We start from the raw sequence: 24,277 nt of genomic DNA on the forward strand, positions 1-24,277 counted from the left end.
CTAGAATGTAGATACGAGTGGAGTCAATATGCCCACAAACCGACAGTGAAACGTCTCATAAATCACAAGCACTTGTATTCACAGTGTGAACTGTCCTGCCGCTGATGTCAGTGGGCAGTTAAGCACATGCTATGATGTTACTAAAAAACCATGTACGTTCATGTGAACACTTATGCCTCGGAGTATGTTCTGGCACCAACTAAATCAACATTAATTTTGTAATTCTGTAGCAAATAGATTGTAACGCGCCATGTCCGTATCTCCCTACAATCAACGTTAAACATTTAAACGGGCACAGTGCTGGGGAACGACATGGCGAGGTTGGTGGTGTTCAGGTGTGTTATATGTTTACCACAAAGTGCACATTAGAGAAAAACCTGATCTTTCTTGTTGAATTAATACCTGATCTCATTTATGAGAATAAAACGTGACCTCATTTGCAGGAATATAATCTGATCCCATCAGGGGGAAGTATTAAAGTTTAGGCGTCAAACAGTGGTAGTTTAACTTCCCATTAAAGTCACGTTTCCTCTGCTACCTGGGGCTGTAGTCGAGGATTACGGGATTACGTCCATGTGAGCTCGATGTATTGACCAGTTGTTTCCGTGTTCTCTGACATGCAGGGTTAGGCAAGGCAGGACGACTGTGTATGTACAGGTGGATGTGTCAACGGTATGCACACGGAAGAAACACGCGTACTGTGGATTATATGAAAGGTAGGGATATATATATATAGTAGGATGAAAGAAAGGTTGGGGCATGCAACAGAGTGTGTGAAAGCTAGGGGCGTGTAGTAGAAAGAATGAAAGGTAGGGACTTGTAGTACAGAGTGTAAAAGGTTATGTTAAAGTCAATACGTACTTTTCTACTAAAGATACTAGGCATAGGCTTAGTGCGACATATGTTACATATGTCTTCTCAGCTCGCCACCCGCAGGAAGGTGACACTATGAAGACAGTCAAGGATCCAACATATGTCATATTTGGGATTTCACTTTCTTAGTAAAGTACAAATTCTAGTACTTTTTTCGGTTGAGTCCCATCCGGGATTCGAACCCGCACCCTCAGAGTCAGGCACCTAATCGCCAGCACACAAAGTCAGCCGCCTAGTCCGCTCAGCCACCGCGACTTCCGCTGAGCGGACTAGGCGGCTGACTTTGTGTGCTGGCGATTAGGTGCCTGACTCTGAGGGTGCGGGTTCGAATCCCGGATGGGACTCAACCGAAAAAAGTACTAGAATTTGTACTTTACTAAGAAAGTGAAATCCCAAATATGACATATGTTGCATTTGACCACTTTCTAAATGGCATCGTGTAATCACAGTCAAGGATCCGTTTTTGTAGAAAGGGGCCTTTTTACAAGTGATGTTATACGCTTAAAGGTCGAGAGATAAATACATGGAGTCAGTACAATGCAAATTGCAATGCCACGATTGGTGGCTGCATTACTTTTATTCTGAAACTTTCTCTTTGATAGTTTACTCTGTTGAATTTAGTAGGTATGTTTATGTCGCCACATTGACCTTACAGAAACAAACCTGTAGCAATACATGTGAACCTGTGACTACACCAGCCGACGTACATCTATCGCCAGTCGCCCCATCTTCTCATCGACAACAAGATGACCCGGTTGTGCACATTCTACTTCAAGGTCTTGTACTGTATGTCCGCTCTCAGCTTCCTTGTACTGATACAAGTTGTCATAGTCAGTGAACATTACCCAAATACTGAATTCTACAACAATGTACAATACGCTGCATCAGATGCCCTGTATCGGACCATCTCGGCAACACTGAGTAACGATGAAGCGTCAGAAGAAGCACTTGTAAAGGACACGCTGGACGGGTTGGAGCCGTTTCGACCAACTGATGCCCCCGGTAAGACTGTCACTGACAGAGATTGAGATCAAAAAACGTAATCTAAATTTGATATTTTGACATGTTGAACTTTTAATGAGTGTTCTAGGCGCTACAGGTCGGGCTTAGGTGATGAAATGCCTAATCAATAAAGGCGGAAACAACTGTAGAGTTGAATTTTGTTGAATATATATCGTGTTTAATTTTGGATTAAAACGGCCAGCCACCGCTACAATGGATGTCGGACAACCGCAGCATGGTAGATTGAACTATGGACTGTGTGTACCCCTCTGAGTCGCAATGGCAGAGCAGGTTAGGCGGCTGACTTTGTGTGCTGACGATTATTTGCCGGACTTGGAGGGTCTGGGTTCGAATCTCAGATGGGACTCAAGTCAACAAAATTGCTAGAATCTGCACTTTACTAAGAAATTGTAATCCAAACATAACCTATGTTACATGTGACCACTTCCTAAATGGCATTGTGTAATCATTGCACTTTGTATATTTGCCTTCAGGAGAACTAGGTAGGGCGGTAGCCATCAACTATGACGCGCTCAGTGATGTACAAAGGGCCAAGATGGCGGACGGATATCAGAAGCATGGTTTTAATGAGTACGTCAGCGACATGATCTCCATCCGGCGTCGAACCCCGGACTTCCGGCCAAGCATGTACGTGGTGGTTACGCTGCTGGTGATGGCAGGGTGGATGACCAGTGTATGCACACAATTCAGCAGCTGCGATTGTGTTCTCTCCTTGGGTGATAGGATATACGGGACCGTCCACATACTACAGGGGCGGTGGATGGGTGTGAAGTTGTTAAGACTGTATAATTTTTCTTCTGACACGTGACAAGTGACCAATGACTAGTGCCAAGCTTGTTGTCTCACCTCATTATTCATATTGCCTCCTTGTAATGAGGAAACAGGAACATTCACCTACGTTTATGCAGCTGTGCCACTCGTTGTCAAAAGTTGACTGGTGTAACAGTGAGTCCATATTTGTGTTCTTGACGGTAGTATCCCTGTCACTTTAGACACCTTTGGTACAGAAACAGAATGTTCGGGGTTGTCTTTCTGGGTCGTGCTGTGATTCGTCTCTAAACTTTCTCCTCATTATACACCGTTTGTTCATCTGTTTACACCAAAGTCATGCCATCACTCCTCTGGGCTGTCTTCGCACATTAGTCCACACCCCCTATATGTATTCCTACTGATGACATCACTGTGACTGCGCAGGTGCCGGGGGCTGGTGTACCCAGACGACCTGCCTGCCACCAGCATCATCATCTGCTTCCACAACGAGGCTTGGTCCACGCTCATCAGGACGGTGTTCAGCGTCCTCGACAACACACCACAACATCTTCTACACGAAGTCATCCTCGTAGACGATGCGTCTGACGAATGTGAGAGCTTCACATATATGCATACTTCACGAACCATTTGTCGATCCTAACAGTTACTAGCAACTCTTCACTCAGTTTCAGTTTCCCGAACGTGAGCTGTTGCCCATACGATAATTCCAATCACACATGCCTGTTTGTCTGTGTAACACAATCAGCAATATTGCAGGTACATACACGGCTTGAAAAAAGCTGGATCAGACAGTTCGATGATACTGTGAGCAACGATAATCCTCGTGTAGGCACCATGGCACGCTGTTCACATGGTCAAGAAGCATGACCAGTCGTCCAGATGCTCGACTCTTACTACTGGCATAGGTTACACAGGACCTTTTCTGACCTAAACCATTACTGATTCGAATGATACAAATGTATTCGTTATGTGTCCAATGTCCGTTCAACCACAGTCGAGTGTGCTTCAAGTGTCATGAAATATAAGTCATGTCTATTCCGATGTGGTTCTGGATGGAATGGAGTGTACATACATGTGCACAGGGAAGGCAAGTATAGTGAATCGCCCTCTTCTTTTCCTCCCTAGCGTCACTTGGTACGTCACTGGAGGAGTACCTCCGCCCACTGCCCAAGGTGAAGCTAGTGAGGGCCTCCTCCAGAGTGGGCTTGATTGGAGCCAGACTACTGGGCGTGGCGTCATCTACTGCTCCCGTCCTCACCTTCCTGGACTCACACGTGGAGTGTATGAAAGGTAAGGACATGTGGCGGCGTGCATGGGAGGTAGGGACGTGTAGTAGAGAGTATGAAATGTGGGGACATGCAGTAGACAGTATGAACGGTAAGGGCATGTAGTATAAATGTGTAATTGTTAAGGACATACACTAGAGTGTGTGACATGTAGGGACACGTGCAGCGTATGACAAGTGAGTACCTGGAACAGGTCGTATGGAAGGTTGACACAGTTAGTACAGTGTATGATATCGACGGACAGAGTTTTGTATGGAAGGCAGTGACGTTTGATGGAGCAGGTGAAAGTTACGGATATTCAGTGAGATAAAGAACTTTCAATAACGTAACCTGAAAGAATGACTTAACTTCAATTACACTTTCAATGTAAACCTTTTAGGACTTCAAAGAAAACACATGGCAATCTTAAGGTAGTGAAAGAATGTAACGACGCGTGGCATTGTAAACCTCCACACTCACTCTTTGGCCCATACACTGATTATGGGAGTAATATATCTTGTCCAATTGTTTCTGTTTGATGAATGGTGCCTACTGCCTAGATTTGGCAACTGTTGTTATTGTGGTCAGGCTGGCTGCAACCGATGTTGAGTCGTGTTTTGGCCAACGACCACCACGTCACATACCCAGTTGTCCACATCATCAACTATATCGACTTCAGCATCAAGGAGGTACAAGTTGGAACCAGAGGTTTATTTCACTGGATGGATCTGAGTTACTTCCCTTACAGAGCGTCTGCTCGCGTCCTGAACAGTAGACGGAGTGCAGCGGACCCCATCAGGTATCTACAACATACGGATAATGGACATATAACAGTTAAACCCATATACAGCACAGACAGTGTACGTACTTAGCTAACCCCATAGGATATATACAGAACAGAAAGTGGACGTACTTAGCTAACCCCAAAATGTATTTACAACATAGACAGTGGACCTACTTAGCTAACCCCATAAGGTATTTACAACATAGACAGTGGACGTACTAAGCTAACCCCATAGGATATATACAGCACAGACAGTGGAGGTACTTAGTTAACCCCATAGGATATATACAGCACAGACAGTGGAGGTACTTAGCTAACCCCATAAGGTATTTACAACATAGACAGTGGAGGTACTTAGCTAACCCCATAGGATATATACAGCACAGACAGTGGAGGTACTTAGCTAACCCCATAGGATATATACAGCACAGACAGTGGACGTACTTAGCTAACCCATAGGATATATACAGCACAGGCAGTGGAGGTACTAAGCTAACCCCATAAGATGTATACAGCACAGACAGTGGAGGTACTTAGCTAACCCCATAATGTATTTACAACATAGACAGTGGACGTACTTAGCTAACCCCATAAGGTATTTACAACATAGACAGTGGACGTACTTAGCTAACCCCTTAGGATATATACAGCACAGACAGTGGACGTACTTAGTTAACCCCATAGGATGTATACAGCACAGACAGTGGACGTACTTAGCTAACCCCATAGGATATATACAGAACAGACAGTGGAGGTACTTAGTTAACCCCACAAGGTATTTACAACATAGACAGTGGACGTACTTAGTTAACCCCATAGGATATATACAGCACAGACAGTGGAAGTACTTAGCTAACCCCATAGGATATATACAGCACAGACAGTGGACGTACTAAGTTAACCCCATAAGATATATACAGCACAGAGAGTGGACGTCCTTAGCTAACCCCATAGGATGTATACAGAACAGACAGTGGAGGTACTTAGTTAACCCCATAAGGTATTTACAACATAGACAGTGGAGGTACTTAGCTAACCCCATAGGATATATACAGTACAGACAGTGGAGGTACTTAGCTAACCCCATAATATATATACAGCACAGACAGTGGACGTACTTAGTTAACCCCATAGGATATATACAGCACAGACAGTGGACGTACTTAGCTAACCCCATAGGATATATACAGCACAGGCAGTGGAGGTACTTAGCTAACCCCATAAGATGTATACAGCACAGACAGTGGACGTACTTAGCTAACCCCATAATGTATTTACAACATAGACAGTGGAGGTACTTAGCTAACCCCATAAGGTATTTACAACATAGACAGTGGACGTACTTAGCTAACCCCATAGGATATATACAGCACAGACAGTGGACGTACTTAGTTAACCCCATAGGATGTATACAGCACAGACAGTGGACGTACTTAGCTAACCCCATAGGATATATACAGAACAGACAGTGGAGGTACTTAGTTAACCCCATAAGGTATTTACAACATAGACAGTGGACGTACTTAGCTAACCCCATAGGATATATACAGCACAGACAGTGGAGGTACTTAGCTAACCCCATAGGACATATACAGCACAGACAGTGGACGTACTAAGTTAACCCCATAAGATATATACAGCACAGAGAGTGGACGTCCTTAGCTAACCCCATAGGATGTACACAGAACAGACAGTGGAGGTACTTAGCTAACCCCATAAGGTATTTACAACATAGACAGTGGAGGTACTTAGCTAACCCCATAAGGTATTTACAACATAGACAGTGGAGGTACTTAGCTAACCCCATAAGGTATTTACAACATAGACAGTGGAGGTACTTAGCTAACCCCATAATATATATACAGCACAGACAGTGGAGGTACTTAGCTAACTCCATAAGATGTATACAGCACAGACAGTGGAGGTACTTAGCTAACCCCATAATGTATTTACAACATAGACAGTGGACGTACTTAGCTAACCCCATAAGGTATTTACAACATAGACAGTGGACGTACTTAGCTAACCCCATAGGATATATACAGCACAGACAGTGGACGTACTTAGTTAACCCCATAGGATGTATACAGCACAGACAGTGGACGTACTTAGCTAACCCCATAGGATATGTACAGCACAGACAGTGGAGGTACTTAGTTAACCCCATAAGGTATTTACAACATAGACAGTGGACGTACTTAGCTAACCCCATAGGATATATACAGCACAGACAGTGGACGTACTTAGCTAGCCCCATAAGATATATACAGCACAGAGAGTGGACGTCCTTAGCTAACCCCATAGGATGTATACAGCACAGACAGTGGAGGTACTTAGTTAACCCCATAAGGTATTTACAACATAGACAGTGGAGGTACTTAGCTAACCCCATAGGATATATGCAGTACAGACAGTGGAGGTACTTAGCTAACCCCATAATATATATACAGCACAGACAGTGGAGGTACTTAGTTAACCCCATAGGATGTATACAGCACAGACAGTGGAGGTACTTAGCTAACCCCATAGGATATATACACCACAGACAGTGGAGGTACTTAGCTAACCCCATAGGATATATACAGCACAGACAGTGGACGTACTTAGCTAACCCCATAGGATATATACAGCACAGGCAGTGGACGTACTTAGCTAACCTCATAGGATATATACAGCACAGACAGTGGTGGTACTTAGCTAACCCCATAATGTATTTACAACATAGACAGTGGACGTACTTAGCTAACCCCATAAGGTATTTACAACGACAGTGGACGTACTTAGCTAACCCCATAGGATATATACAGCACAGACAGTGCAGGTACTTAGCTAACCCCATAGGATATATACAGCACAGACAGTGGACGTACTTAGTTAACCCCATAAGATATATACAGCACAGACAGTGGAGGTACTTAGCTAACCCCATAGGATATATACAGCACAGACAGTGGAGGTACTTAGCTAACCCCATAAGATATTTACAACATAGACAGTGGAGGTACTTAGCTAACCCCATAGGATATATACAGCACAGACAGTGGAGGTACTTAGCTAACCCCATAGGATGTATACAGCACAGACATTGGAGGTACTTAGCTAACCCCATAAGGTATTTACAACATAGACAGTGGACGTACTTAGCTAACCCCATAAGGCATTTACAACATAGACAGTGGACGTACATCAGTTAAGCCCACAAAGTATATACAACATAGTCAGGGCTAGTACCTCATTCAACACATAAGTGATAGACAGCACAGTAGACGTACTTTAGTTAACCCCACAAGATGTGATAACACAGACAGTGCGTGTACCTCATTTAACCCCATAAAGTATAGACAACACAAGCTCTTGTTGGACTTCAGTTGAACCCATAAGGTATGCATAACACAGACAGTAGGCGTGCTTCACTTAACGTCATAAGGTATACAGAACACAGACAGTGAACGGACTTCAGTTGAATACATTATAGTATATACAACACTGACAGTGGACGTGGGTATCCTTTACACAGTCTGGGAAGGATTACCTAGGATAACAGGGAGATTATGGTCTCATCAGGTATACCATCGGGTACCCATTTTCTGATGGGTGAACAGAGGCAATTTTTAACAAACTCATTTGTCTAAGGTGAGACCACATGTATCACATGTGCTTCGTTGAGGGGTAGGACTGAAGCACTGAATCTCAGGATTCAAGCTACCAAACGCGGTTGCGCCCCTAAACACCCTCCGGTCCCATCGTTGTTTTACCTGCGCTGTATGCACAGGACCACACACCTCCACATAACACAAAGGTGAATACAGTATTCAGTAATCCTCATAATCTGACAGTTTTGAAGCAGAAACATAATTTGTAATTATTATAGATAATGGAGGTAAAATACTTAAATTGACCATCAATCAGATCAATAAAGAGGTAGTGTGTTGCCAGATCCGCCACAATGCCCGGTGGAATATTCAGCATTAGCAGACGATACTTCCTCCATTTGGGAGGGTATGACCCAGGACTCAAGACTTGGGGAAGCGAAAACACAGAACTGTCGTTTAAGGTACTTTTTTGTTTTAAATGATTCTAAAGTCAAGTACGAATGATATTTATTATTGGTCGTCCTAATGGGAGAAATCTATTCGCTATGTCTAGATTTGAATCCATACAGTATTTAGGCGTCTGTGAGGTATACCACTCCTGACAAAGGAAGGTATATTTCAGTGGGGTTAACGTAAAGCAAACAAGGAACTACTCGGTCATTTGACAGCGATGCACTTGATGTATAGCGTTATGCATCATCATGATTGTGTTTGATGCATGTGTGGATGTGTAACGTGTACTTTTTACTGATTGTGTTTGATGCACGTGTGTGTGTAACTGTTACTGATTGTGTTTGATGCACGTGTGTGTGTAACTGTTACTGATTGTGTTTGATGCACGTGTGTGTGTAACTTTTACTGATTGTGTTTTATGCATGTGTGGAAGTGTAACTTTTACTGATTGTGTTTTATGCATGTGTGGAAGTGTAACTTTTACTGATTGTGTTTTATGCACATGTGGAAATGTAACTTTTACTAATTGTATTTTATGCATGTGTCGATGTGTAACCTTTACTGATTGTGTTTTATGCATGTGTGGAAGTGTAACGTTTACTGATTGTATTTGGAGCATGTGTGGTTGTGTAATTTTTCCTGACCGTGTTTGGTGCGTATGTGGATGTAAAACGTTTACTGATTGTATTTTATGCACGTGTGGATGTGAAAGTTTTACCGATTGTGTTTGGAGTGTGTGTGGTTGTGTAAGCTTTACTGGTTTTGTTTGGTGCATGTGTGTATGCATAATGTTATGACTGGGTTACATGTAAGAAGGTGTGGATGTATAACCATATTACTCAGTTCTGTTTATGTAATCTTACTGCTGATTGTGAATGTTGCAGGTGTGGATGTGTAACGGTACCATCGAGGTTTTGCCATGCTCAGGCATTGCGCATGTGTTCAGACACATAAACCCTAACCTGGACAAGAATTTCTATGACACCGTCACGACCAACGCCATGAGGGTAGCCCACGTGTGGATGGACCAGTATAAGTACTTCTTTTTCAACAACTTCATCGAAGATAATAAAATGGTGAGTGACTCGGGATGTTAGCCCTGCCTCGGTTATTAGTACGGATGTTTGTCTTGAGAACTATTCTGGATTGCATTCTTTTACCATCCACATGTCATGGGTATCATGGGGTGAGTTAACAGCCCAGATTATTCCATTCATAGTCAGTTATGTGGAGTTTAGTCATACGCATATACATGATCAGTGTACATTAGTAATTGTCACTGAATTATGGCTACACTATTGCCGCAATCAAAAGCAAGAAGGAAGAAGGTTGTCCCGGTCAAATAAGTGAAGAGTCGTAAAATATGTGAAACCCTCCAAACTTTAAACGTAAGTCTGAGGCCTCCCTTTGTCGACTGACCGTAACGTATATACCTTCTTAATTGCCCATTTAGTGTCATGTATCATTGTTGGTAATTAAAATAATGTTAACAATGGCGTCGTTTCCAACCATAACTTTCCATTGTGCCACACAGCCCAACTTTGGAGATGTTTCTGACAGAGTATCGCTACGACAGAGACTGAAGTGTTACGACTTTGACTGGTATATGCACAACGTGGCCACCGACCTGTACGCGCCAACTGATGCCCTCCATGTACAGGAGGTAATTAATAACCTACACGTACTGTACCGCTATACTTCCACAATACAACATGGATTGCGTGTTCTAGATGAACTCGGGTGGTGACGTAAGCTGGTGTTTACATCTCGAGGTCCAGGTTCTAATCTCTTATTGGACAATGGGTATAGACCATTTACGATGTCAGGCCTCACTTTTAGAGGTACTCAGAAGTCAGCGGTGAGATGTGTAATATATGTTCACATAACTGACATATCTTTCAGATTCGCCATAAACAAAGCGGTAATGTTTGCCTTGCTCATTCTTTTTCCAAGCCGGAAGTCCTGGTTGGGACCTGCGATGGATTCATGCGGCACCAGGTAATATTAAAAAACTTTGCATGTTTTGTACATTTGATTTATTAACTTTAACTGGTTTGGTCAAAGTAAAAGGAAGTCCACACATTTGACATGTCGCAGTTCTCAATGCTATGTAAATAAGAATATTCTGTCAGATATCCTGGTATTCCAAAGTTGTCATATCGGCGGTAGGTCTTCGTACATTCATACTATGCCTCCAAAATTATGGAACAGATTCAGAGTTTACAGATCGAGGATTAGAAATGACAAGAATCTTCTAGATTCGAACACAATACTACTCAGCAGGGCTAACATTTCATGCAACCGACAACATGGTTTTCAGTCCACACTGTGTAGCACCGTCATGTTATCATGTTTGGTTAACCCGAGGAATGCCTATCACTGGACATTTCAAAGTTATGGTCCCAACAGATCGTTCTGAATAAGATGTCTTGAACTGGTGGATGTGGAGTTTAAGGGTGTTTGTATGTAGCGTTATTCCACAGTCCCGCGGGGAGAGAATCTTTCAACATTGATTTATATGTGTGTTCGTGTTACTTAAGCTTCTGTAGAATGTGATGAATGGAGTAAGCAGAAGGATGTTACATCTGGTATGCTTATTTCATGACACTCAGACGTGGTACAAGGTATGCAACAGAAGGTAAGATATATAACGTACCATTGTTGTCCTGTTTAAGGTGTGTGAATGACGTATCGGTACATGACGTACCTATGCTGTCATGAACTTGTCCTACTGAAGGTGTGGTACATGGCGTACCTGTGTTGTCCTGAACGTCGTCTACTGAAGGTGTGATACATGACGTAATTGTTGTGGTATTGACAGTGTGGTACATGAAGTGCCTGTGTTGTCTTATTGAAAGTGTGAACATGAGGGAATGACACATGACGTACCTGTGTTGTCCTGAACTTGTCCTACTGAAGGTGTGGTACATGACGTACCTCTGTTATCTTACTCAAGGTTTGGTACATGACGTACCTGTCTTGTTCTGAACTTCTCCTATTGAAAGTCGTGGCACATGACGTACCTGTGTTGTCCTGAACTTTTCCTATTGAAGGTTTGGTACATGACGTACCTGTGTTGTCCTGAACATGCCCTGTTGAAGGTGTGGTGCATTACGTACCTGTGTTGTCTTGAACTTGTTGTAGTGAAGATGTGGTACATCACGTACGTGTTGTGGTATTAGCGGTGTGGGACAAGATGTTCCTGTGTTGCCTTATGGAAGGTGTTGTACATGATGTATTGGCACATGACGTACCTATGTTGTCCTGAATTTGTCCTGTTGAAGGTGTGGTACATGACCTACCTGTGTTGTCCTTAATTTCTCTTGTTGAAGGTATGGTACATGACGTTCCTGTGTTGTCCTGCATATCTCCTATTGAAGGTGTCGCACATGACGTACCTGTGTTGTCCTGAGCTTCTCCTATTGAAGATCTGGCACATGACTTACCTATGTTGTCATGAACTTGCTCTATTGAAGGTGTGATAAATTACGTATTTGTTGTTTTTGACGTACCTGTGTTATCTTATTGAAGGTGTGGTAAATGACGTACTTTTTGTGGCATTGACGGTTTGGCACATGCCGTACCTGTGTTTTCCTGAACTTGTCCAATTAGAGGTGTAGTATATGACGTACCCGTGTTGTTATATTGAAGGTGTGGTACAAAACGTACCTGTGTTATCCTGTTGAAGGTGGTACATGACGTATTGGTACATGACGTGTTTAAACTGCAAGATGACATACATCCTTTGTCCTTCAGAAGGTGTGGTACAAAGGGGCTAGCGGTCGGTTGCTTGGACAGGTCTTGTACGGAAATCAGACGTGGTCCTGTGTGACATTGAAGGAAGGCGTGGTGACGTCAGAGCCATGTTTGAAGGGACAGAAGCGACAACTGTGGCAATACACTCCGGTATGTGAAACAGCTGCAGCTCATCGGTATGTGAGTGCAGTGTAACGCCGCCTTGAGCAACACAACAGACATAGTCTAGAGGCCCCATTACACGCTTTCAGCCAGTGTCACTCACCATCATTACATTTATTTTGAAGATATTTAGGCAGTAGCGTGACGCTTATATAGCACTATGCTTTCCCTCCTCAACTGTCCCTCTCTGTTGTTTTCAGATGGTGACTTTAGGAATAACATATCCCTTGTCTGTTTTGCGTAGGCTATGACAATACGACACGTTGAAGCGGACAGGTGTATCACCTTGGAGGCCGGAAACAGACTCTCTTTAAACACATGCACACAAGGACCTTCTCAAATCTGGGAAATGAAGACTTTTCTACACCAAGCATTTGGAAAGTAACGGTGTATGTATATCTTTACACAGAGTGGAATTCCAGATATACCACATGTTATATCTCTAGACGTTGATCTATGTAGATAATCGAATATTGAACATGTAAACTATGAAGCCTTTGGATAGAATCACGTCCATCCGACAAATCCGTGTCTACGCTTGGAAGTAAATACATACACGCTCGTACATTCCAAGAGACTCAAGTCCAGAAAGTACACCTCCCAGCCAGGTGTGAGTGGTAAGTTTAAGCAATGGGAGAGTTACTTCGTGTACTTTAAGACAAGTACATAAAAAGTGTTCCTGCTACCCGCTAACAAGTTACTGAGACTTCATCAATCGTCAAAGCGACTAGTACTACAAGTCCGTGTACGCTGAAAGCGGAAACATAGATATCGGATGGAGTAAAACAATATTCACACATGCACTGAACGACGACTAGGCCTATCTCTCTGATTACACTTGGACATGCGGACTGCATTTTATTCTGACTATTTGGAATCTTTAAACAGTATAGACAAATCTTTCGAAAACATATTGAGTTTATCTTCAACCCATCTAGGCACGGCACCACTTAAACTATTCAAAGAAAAGCAGAATAGTTGTGACATAATATACTTTTCCACAGGAGTGATAATGTGCACACTTGAACTACTAAATAGGTTTAAGAAAAGCTTTAGTGTAATGACATGAAGATCTATCAACAAACTGAGATAGGAGAAAATCTTCCTACAGGAATCTGTCCATGAGCTTATATATGACCCACGGTGAATAGTTTGAGCTTGCTGGGTCAAAGACTTTCTCACATTCAAATATTTACAAAGGTTTCGTAAACATGTCTAAAACAAGACCTTTGCACACTTATAGCGCAGACGAATAATCCTGTGTTGTTATAACTCCAAAACATACGAAATGACTTAACAATCTGATATCTTTAAGTGAACGTTTCAGATTGAAAAAAAACGAACCTCCCCCCGAGGAAGCGACCGCGAATCATTGTCGATGAGGCACCAGAATAAATTTAAAAACACACACCTTTCCATAAAGCAGTGCTGCCGTCTTAGGTTTGCGAGTACTGGATTCTGATGTCTGAAGACGAACCAGCTGAATTTCGTCTAAACACACGGTGCTGCAAGCGGGACATCTACACGGGGAAGGCAAGGGGTCTACAAACATTCTTGACAAAAAATGATACTTTTGATGTTAAGAGATTATCATTACGTAAATCTCATTCCAACTTTGCCTCAAGATATGGCACATTGCGGTGCACTCATCGCGGATTCGTACTTTCGTGAGTTGTGAGTCTAGCGGCTACGTGCGTAATCCTGCACTTGACGCTCACCAGGAACATGTTAGTTCTGAACAATGATCGCTCCTTATGGAAACACTATATCCGTTATGTATAGGACACAAGTTCTCATATCAGACTACCATGGTTTTAAAGAACACGCGCTGGAATAACTCAGTGAGTTTATTGCTAACCCTCTCAAGAATATCTTCGTTTTGATGAATATCCCTCAAACTGGAAATCAAACCGAGAGTATGAAACGGAAACTAAGAACGTTCATAGTTTGGCCTTTACTCTATGAAAGTTCATATTATAGATTTAATTGCATTTTGATAAATATTTACATTAACGTCGTTATCTTCTGAAATCATATCCGTGAAGACCATCTCCATTTGGGTGTCATTCATTTATCAGATAAAAGCTAAAGCGCCGTTTTTGTGAGTCTGAACATATAGTGTCTGTCCGAGGTTACACACACGATACTGTCGATAGAGTCGGATGGAAAGGTGTACTGATGCATGTGTTACTAACGCCCTGCGGTCGTCGTAGACTAACACTCAGCCACACAATACATATAATTGTGATAGAAATATATAATTCCTTTCAAAACATTAAGAGGCCCTAGTTGGGAGTTTGAAGATTCAGAATTTGAGGAAACCTAGGGTTGCTTCATTTAGGGCTTTAAACATTGCAGACTGGACTGGGGAAAGGGGAAATAATGTGGTTCAGGAACGACAATCGGTGTTTCATAATAAGAACAGCATTTTTGTACATCGAATGGTCACTCTAGTGGATATCAATTGCAGTTTGACAGGTTATGATTGTGTGAAGAAGATGTCTTTCCCTTCTGACACATTGACGTAACTTTACATCAGGACAGTGATGACATGCTTCATCACAAATCTTCATACTTGATGCTGTTTTAATTACAATGAAACGTCAGTTATGCTCTCCAACCAGCAATACTGGCTCAGTTGGTCTCGGTCCGCAATGACGTCACAAACCTCAGCCATCTTGTGTCGTCAGTGAGGTGTTGTTGTAGAGGCCGTAACACTACCCATAGTCAGCAAACCAGATACTGACGACCGCTTTCTGTCCCAGACATTGTAAACATTCATTACTGTAATGTTCCTTAAAAACACTCTTTCTGGCTAATATTTGCTATCTTCAATGGTATTCTGTGTTGCACAGCAATTTGAAACTGGCATAATGTATGACACTTGGTGGGCTAAGTTTCTGTTGTACGTTATGCTTAATGCACTTTCGGAACTATTATCTAGCGACAAAGCTGCTCGTATGTTTTGTACATATGGTAGGGTAACAAAATCATTATTTCAGCATTACTTTAAATTAACTGACATTAACACGTTTTACAAGACACTTGGTCAACATGAAACGACCTATGATTCTTTCTTGGTTCAGATACTACACCATAATATACATTCCATAGCTGTCAGATGTCGACGATTAGTCTCGCATCTCTTCTCTAAGATAGTAATACACATTTTACCTGAACTCGATTTCGTGTTGCAACCCTGGATAAGTTAGGAAAAAAGAACAACATTTATCACTGTAAAACTGCAGCTATTGTCACATGCACTGTAGTCAGATGTCTGCCGTTGTGGGTACGAGGATCGGTCAAAAAGTAGTCATACTCACCTAGAAAATAATACGAACACAGCTGTTTTTGTGTTATATTATTTTTTTTAACATATACTACCCATCAAAAGTTTAGGCTCACCAGTGTAAATACTTACACTTACTTCAGTCAACTCTTCCAAACTAAATTTTGCAAACTATTCCATACTGTCTAAAGGCACTGTTTACGCATGAACTGATGTATTGTAAAACAAATTTGTAACGTTGAAATAAAATTCGATGAAAAGTCTTATCAAAACGCTGCACCAAAACGCAGCTGTTACCATGTTACCACCATATTTGCACATGCTTTTCAGCGATTTGATTCAAGGCCATCGTGCACTTCATCAGCATAAGGTTTGCAGTTGGTTCCCCCAAAGTTAGTGGAGAAATCCAACTTCCATGTAACCATGTAAATCCAACTTCGATGTTTGTAAAATATGGGGAGTACTTCAAGTGATTTGGTAGTATATCATCTGTCAACCTCAAATTACATGTTCCAGTGTCACGATATCCATTTTGTTTGACATTTTATCTTAGTACTCGTAATAAAGAAGCATCACAAACTCCAGGAAACAAAACATGCAAGTAACATTTTGTGTGTTTGAGATAGGTAGAAGTCCGCTGGACTCAAGTTAAGATATCAAAGTGCTAAAAAGAACAAAACAATTTGAAACTAGAAAATGACTAAATATAAATCAAGCAATCCAAATCTGTGGCTGTTGATTATGATGGGAAACCATCCAGTGCTATACTGAACAAAGGTTATATGATATAATCAGGGGACATACCATTATCCAAGAAGTTCTCAATAACAGATCATTTTTCATTTTCGCCAATCATTTTCAGGAACATTATACCCCAATGTTGGATGGCTAATGTCTCATTAACCACATTAATAACATGTGTGACAGTTTAGATATGGATTTACCAGTGGTTCCGTCCCCAAATGGAAGCTTTTCAAACACTGGACATCGAAAATATAGTTAGGCTGACTACTTCTGACCTACTCTAGTGTAAGGGTACATGTAAACAGTACGGATGTCAAAAGTAACAAGAATCGAATGAATTAGTTGACAAATGAACATACATCCTGCTGATATAGGCTCTGTAACATTACAGTTCCGCTCTCCAATACACAACACACACCAACCTGGACAGTACACAGACTCACATGATTGCTGGCTTCAAACCTTCAAATCATCTTACGTGCTCCTGAAACTCCTGCCGATCTCGACTCTAGTTTATGCTGAAAGATTTCCTAAGTGGAATTCGATTTAATAGTTTTTATTTTTCTGAAGAAGGTTTGTCAGTGAAAAGTTCTACTGCAATCCCAGCAAACAGCGATATTATTAGTTACAGTAGTCTTACAGTAGAACCTGCGGGCCACACAACAGTAACATGACGTGATCACCACGAGGCTTACATATAATCTCTCACAGATATATTCATTTAACAATGACACCTATTCAACTGTCATCCCTTCCTCGGCTGCAGTCACATGTATACACACTCAGTTCTCAGAGACTGATGTGTTCCGTCACGAATATGTGCTACAGGGTCTTTATTCTGGAAACGTTCGTAGTCCTAGGAATTCTTAACTTTGATCGTAGCCAGTGCGTTAAGAATGTGCTTAAGAACTAAGTACGACTACGAACGTTTCGAGAATAGCTAGCCTGATAATTCAACTCTTTTCGTAACTTTTGTTCACGCTCGATACGTTTTTATAACTTCCACACATCACTTAATATGGTTTATGCTTTATGAGTGCATCTGTACGCGTTATGCTTCACCATGTGTATTCTACTTGGTGGAAGTATGTCTCTCAATTTAAGTCTAATGTTTATATATTTTCTATATTTAATAAACTAAAATGTGAAAACAACAGATGAAAGTTTTAAATGCATATTACCTTCTTTACTGTACACAGAGTGTTGTTTTGTGTGGGTGTGTCCGTCAATTCAGCAGCACGCACGAAGGCAATTATCAACCAAGGCACACGCCTCTTTTTCAAAATAATATGTGGAATACCCGTGGATATTTGAAAGAAAATGGACACCGTTCCCCAGCGCTGACTGTAGACACTGGTGATTGAAGCGGAAACTAACAAGAGTCTGAGGAGATATGCAGGCCTTGCCGCCAAGCGCATTCCAGACACCGAGTTGAGAGAGCGCCTCGATCGCGATCTTCGTGTGCTTTCCTCAGATCTCGGCAGCCCGAGCTGCAAGAGTAAATGTTTCAAATGGCATTTGTATTTCAGCGCTACATCCTGGATAGCTACAAGTGCCAGGAATCATTACCTGTTGCCTTGCGGAAGTCCCTTCCTAATCACAACCCGAAACTTGCAGGGCGAATAGCTGTTTAAGCTACTCTACTCGTTCTTTTTTGTACATCTAAAATAAGAAAGTTAAAAAACATGTCAAGTAAGATGTTGCTATCTAAGGTAGTACACTCTCGCTAATTTCTACAAATAGAAAATTGAAAAAGCTGCACCTCCAACTCGTCTAATTTAGGTTAGACCAACAAGTCCGATTTAAATTGTCTTTCAATCTTTTAACTGGTTCTGGAATTGTGCATTCTAATATTACAAGAACAGGTATAAGTTGAAAGGGGTCATATATATTAAGATTTATGACGACTGGGCTGGCGATATTTGTAGTTATTTTAGGTGTTAGAACATTATGTTCATTTGACAGGGACTTATTCATATTGTTGACTGTTGATACTGAAGAAGACAAATTGTTGTTAAGGAACATCTGTGGAAGGACGTCAGGTAGTTGCTATCAAGGCACTGGAAATGCAGGCTGTGCCAAATGGAAGTTCCAATGTTACCAAAACGTACGACGAGATTCATCATGCATTGCAATGGTCACACCAAGCACATTGTGGACCTACATTTGGTCATTTGACCGAATGACTAAATACTTTAAGTTAAAAAAGAAACACACAACACTTTAATTATCAGGTTTGTGAGACTTGAATGACATCGGCCTATGCATAGAAGATTGTTCTTAAAGTATCTGCATTTCTTGGTCCCACATCTCACATACAGCGTGTTGGCTGGCATCTGTCCTTGAGGCCAGGTGGATTTGCTTCATCGTCTGTGCTTCAGGGCTCTACTACAAACGCCAAGTGGTTTTGTTGGGACTCTGTAAACATGTGAAGCATTCTCCCGGTTGAATTACGTCATTGGAGGCAACCAAAACACCCCTCTGTATTCCACTGACAACTACAAGGGTTATGTCATTTGTGGATAATCGCTCCCCTGCTGAAATATTACTTGCAACTGCCTGCTCCTCCGAATTGTGGACTTATGGAATTCAGTGTTTTTATTCTTCTAATTCGATGTTTGGGGACAAAAGTTTCAGTATAAAAAATGTAGATTTTTACACGAGCAAGTGTGTCATACGACTTACATGTATATGAAACGAGAGTGAAATTTCCTAATGCCCGTGTCAGTCATATGACACTTGCTCGAGTGTAATAATTTGTTTTATTATACGTTTTATTCATGTGCATTTGTGTACTAAAACACAGCAAGCAAGTGTGATGACCCTCTTCATTGACGTCACGTTTAATTGTTTAATGACGAAATACGACGAAATACGGAAATAATGGTTGCCAGGCAAAAGTGATATGTGCAATATGATACATATCTTTCACCATGTGGGTAATAAGCATCACTAGCCAAGCGTGTATTCACAAAATTATGACGTTGAAATCGACGCCAACCCCGTGTTCAGTACTACCACAGCTCTAACATGGTAACAGGCAGAATAAAGTATATTTATAAGGAGTTGAACACAGCGCAGATGCCTATATTCTGACGCATACAAAACAGAGACAGTAAAGATGGTTCATCGGCGGGTCCAAAGTATGTACAGACACTTCAAAGATAAGATATTACCCTCAGTGGACTTGATAAGAATTCTTTCACTACATATCGACATATACTTCGCCCACGCCCACTCAGGGTGGCATTGTCTGGATGTTAACATTGTCTCGCCCCAAACCCAACACGTGCATGCCAGATATGTGTTCTCTCGTGTATTCAGTAAGTTTGAGCCTGAAATGTCTCATACAACAAATGAAATAAAGGTGAAGAAGATTTACAAAACCTATATTAACAAGTAAGCTGATTAACTAATCACGTGTGCCTGTCTCTGATTGGTGTATATACAGACCAAGGCACGGATCACAGCGCTACCGTGAGTATAAGGAAGCCTTACCTGTATTAGGCCCGTCAAGGAAACAGTCGTGGGAAAAGAATGTGCATTGCACATATCTCACAATTAACGCTCGGAACACTTGTCTTTCTCCATTACCAGTTATTATACCTATCAAGAAATCCAGTGTCAGTTATCAATAACTATAACTATATATATGAACATATGAGATCCCGATATCGTAAAATATCTAAACAATGCAAACGATTGCTATTTGATATCAACGTGCATATCGCCCTCTACTTGTGTAACTGATGCAATCCGCTGCAATGTCGACACAATACAAATGATGCTGGAAGATTTTTATGAAGCTTTCAAGGCATGGCTGATCTTTGTCCCTTCTGACTGTCAATCAGGCAGGTTGTTTTTACGAAAACAGCATCGCCATTCTCACAATAGTTTATTTTTTCACGTATAAATGAAAAAAATCTGGGTTAGTTGCTTGATTGACATTCATGCCTTGTTAAACTGTCAGTTTGAAATGAAACACGCTTCCTGTTGTGAAATGAAAATTGAGGTAAATTTGACGAGAGGGTTATTTGGGAAACGTGATCTCCGTGCTACGAAATCCTTCATTACAACAAAGCTGGATGTGAGTCGACTGTGTGCATGGGCCTATTACTGAATTACACCTCGCTAGTCCAAAGTGTAGGCCTCGCTTAAAGTACGACACACTACGCAACTATTTTTTATAGGCTCTACATGTCAGGTTCTGCATGCCAGGTTCTGACAGTCAGGTTCTTCATGACGATTTTAAGAAGACAAGCTCTTCATGACAGGTACTCTCATTGATGTCTTCTGTATGACAGGCTCTTCGTGACGACTTCTATGTGACAGGCTCTTCATGACGACTTCTGTATGACATGCTCTTCATGACGACCTCTGTTTGACAGGATCTCCATGACGACTTGTACATAACAGGTGACGGGTTATTGACTGTGATCCTGTATTGTTAAGCCTGTACAAGAATTCAGGTTTATATTGCAAGAAAATCAGAAATAGAATTATGGTTTTATTGTTTCAAGTATTTCTGACGTTAAAATGTTCTTCTATTGAAGACCGCGAAGTTAAACTCTATTCAGACCACCCTCTACAGAAACACGAGTCGCCATTCGCAACGTCTCGACAAGTTGGGCGAATTGTTTTGCCACGTGTAAATGCACGTGAGTTAGCCGCAGGGATGAGGTGGATTAGTCTGGCGTTTCTTACTTTCACTTGTTGAACACATTTATTAACAAGAAGGAACTCCTCTCGTTGCCAAATATTGAGGACAAGGAATATGTTTAGGTTTCTGTTCCCCGTATTTATTCAGTGAATGCATATTAAAGTGTCTTACACTGACGCGACATAGTTAAAGGTAATTTGTCTTGTGACGCTGGTCACACCGCGTTACACAGACACATGTAAGACCAGATGAAGTGCCTTTCGTATATAGCTTCTCTAACGATCACGTCACACGTACGACACATGCTAACATTAAGAAGTACCTGGACTGCTTCATTGCAACACTCGTGATCGGCTTTATAATGAATGCCTCATACATTCTGTCAAGATAAACGTAACTAAAACCCATGATAACAAGTCTTTCGACAATTGGGACAGATGATCCAATCATCTGCAAGTACAGTAGATACGGTGTGCTCCATACAGTCAAATAATCTGTGATTGAAATAGTTTTAGATAATCGGTGAATTAAATATACTTAAACAATATCTCAGCACATATAAATAAATAAATAAATAAATAAATAAATAAATAAACACAGTGAGTTTATTACATCTGGAAAAATTACATAACAGGGAGAACATCAAAACTAAACTAGGATTACCTTTGAAAGCCTTCAGTATACCAAGGTACAGATTTCATCGTTGGGATCGCCTCAAACCAACAATATTCGTGGACCCCACGCGGCGGGAAGGATATGTATACAAATATACTAACTCTCTTATCAGGAAATCACTGTGTCGGTAAACCCATGTATTTAATATCCTGGCTCGCTGTGACATCAACTTAAATATCATCAATGCCAATTTACTTTAACGTTTTCGTAGCAAAATCGACTGCATAAAGTCAAAGAAGTTAGGCTAAGTTTGATGACATATGTATGTACAAGCAATAAGGTATAAACCACCTCGGATTATGGGGATAACTGTACAAACATAGACGAGCCTATACATACACAAAAAAATAAGCCCAAACCGACAAAAGAATGTGCGTAATTTCTGGCTCAATGACCAGAAGTACTTAAAGAGTGCAATAAGTACATAACTGCCTAATAGTATGCTTATACGGTGCAAACGAGCACACAAATCACAGACGCACATGTTCCGTAGATCAGTATGTATTCTCTGTTCATGACACTATACAAAATAGATCACCGCGCTGTGATCAAGAACTCCAAGTGTAGGATCTGATCTCAGCCATGCAGCCATTCGTTCATGGGTCAACGTTTGGGTGTGTTACTCCTTAACTGCCATAACTGTGGAGGTTAAAAGCAAGGAAGAGAACATAGATTAGCCAAGACCTGGTGCTGTCAAGTCCAAGGTTCCGGCATGCGATCACGTCCTGGCGTATTCTGTAGTCCATAATGTCCAAGACATGTTCTTTGAGATTGACATGCTGACTCCTGGTGGGCTGCGACCACCTCTTGGCATGAGAAATCATCAACGGAATCAGCACTTTTCAACCTGGCATTGCTAACCATTGAGACTGGTGGCCATGTTTTCAGATGGTCACCGATGTCATTGATGCACCGTTGTCTTTACAGAATTTTCTGATCGTGACAAGGTCGAGTTTATGGAGCGAAGTACGAGCTCGGCCGTCAATTATGAACAACAGAAATGGCTTTCCGCTTACCCTTACCCCTTCCCCATAACCTCAGGTTTTCCAGTGATGTCTAGCTTGACGACAGTTTTTTTAAACTACTTTTTGCTGGGGGATAGGTCACCAAGCTCTGTGCTCGGCTGATTTCATTCAGACCGTCAATGTTAGACCCGCCACAATGTGAAAACCACACTGTCTTCTTCATACTACTTGACATAAACGGATGAAATCACATGATTCTGTGGAGGGCTGTATCCTTCCCAGGCTCTGTCACTAATGGTCGACCTGAACACTGGCTGCCCTTAAAGTCATTAGCTCCTTATGTTTGCTGGCCAATTTGATGAAAGTCGATGGATGACGACAACGTTTCTTGCAAAAGCCCTCAGTGACATGTCAGCAGTCGACACACAAACGTATTGCCATCGTTGAGCAGTTGAGAGGGCCGACATATTTTAACACAGAATTATGCGTTCCAGATTAACGAGCTCTAATAACAGTTTACTGACACGTGGTAACTGATTCAATACGTGGAAGATATACTGCACTGGGTGATCGCCTTTGATCATAGCACGTTCATGTCTAAAATCAATGTAAAATGTGTGCAAAGGGTCAACATAATCATACAAACATACATAACTATGATATGACTATATATGGCGTTGTGGGGGTAAAAATTATAGGTAGTGCGATACCTTTTTGGGGGGCGCGGTGGTCGAGCTGTCTAAGGCGCCAGGCTACAAATCCAGCGAGCCTGGAGATGCCCGGATCGAGCCCTCTTGTGACCGGGTCTAAAAACCCTTGGAGTCAACTTTGTGTGCAGACTCTTTCAGTGTTGTCACAGCCCCTAGTGTGCAGTACACAACCCTGTGCACGTAAAAGAACCCACGAGTCCGTTGGTAGATGACCAGATGGTGGCCACACGAATACGTACAAACACCTAGGTGCGGTATAGCAACGCGCAGTAAACATGGACACAGTACTGTGACTATGTGTCCCAGTCCACCCAGCTGTGAATGGGTACTTCGTAAGGATGGGAAAGCGACATTAACTCGGTGCGCCTGGTAAGTTCCCCAGGGAGTTGACTTTGAAAATACGATGTGCCGTTGTTATGGACATCCAATGACCGAGGGGAAAAAACCGCCCTTGAACAGTTGAACTAATTGGATATCGGCGCTATACAAATACCTAGTTGTATTGTATTGTATTGTATTGTATTGTATTGTATTTCAATGTGTATGTTTCATAC

The 24,277-nt window shown here is 41.7% G+C and overlaps 1 protein-coding gene across 1 annotated transcript; it reads left to right on the forward strand.

Annotated features, from left to right (window-relative positions):
• The first annotated feature begins 1,619 nt into the window (after window positions 1-1,619).
• On the forward strand, window positions 1,620-13,065 carry LOC137255220 (polypeptide N-acetylgalactosaminyltransferase 1-like). Its single transcript, XM_067792641.1, has 11 exons — window positions 1,620-1,875; window positions 2,370-2,523; window positions 3,091-3,257; window positions 3,793-3,957; window positions 4,521-4,731; window positions 8,653-8,770; window positions 9,647-9,838; window positions 10,297-10,425; window positions 10,665-10,760; window positions 12,519-12,668; window positions 12,925-13,065. The coding sequence occupies exons 1-11, from the start codon at window positions 1,620-1,622 to the stop codon at window positions 13,063-13,065; spliced, it is 1,779 nt and encodes a 592-aa protein (XP_067648742.1).
• Window positions 13,066-24,277: the final 11,212 nt, after the last annotated feature.

Source organism: Haliotis asinina, chromosome 11 (genome assembly GCF_037392515.1).
Source record: "Haliotis asinina isolate JCU_RB_2024 chromosome 11, JCU_Hal_asi_v2, whole genome shotgun sequence".
Classification (NCBI taxonomy): domain Eukaryota; kingdom Metazoa; phylum Mollusca; class Gastropoda; order Lepetellida; family Haliotidae; genus Haliotis; species Haliotis asinina.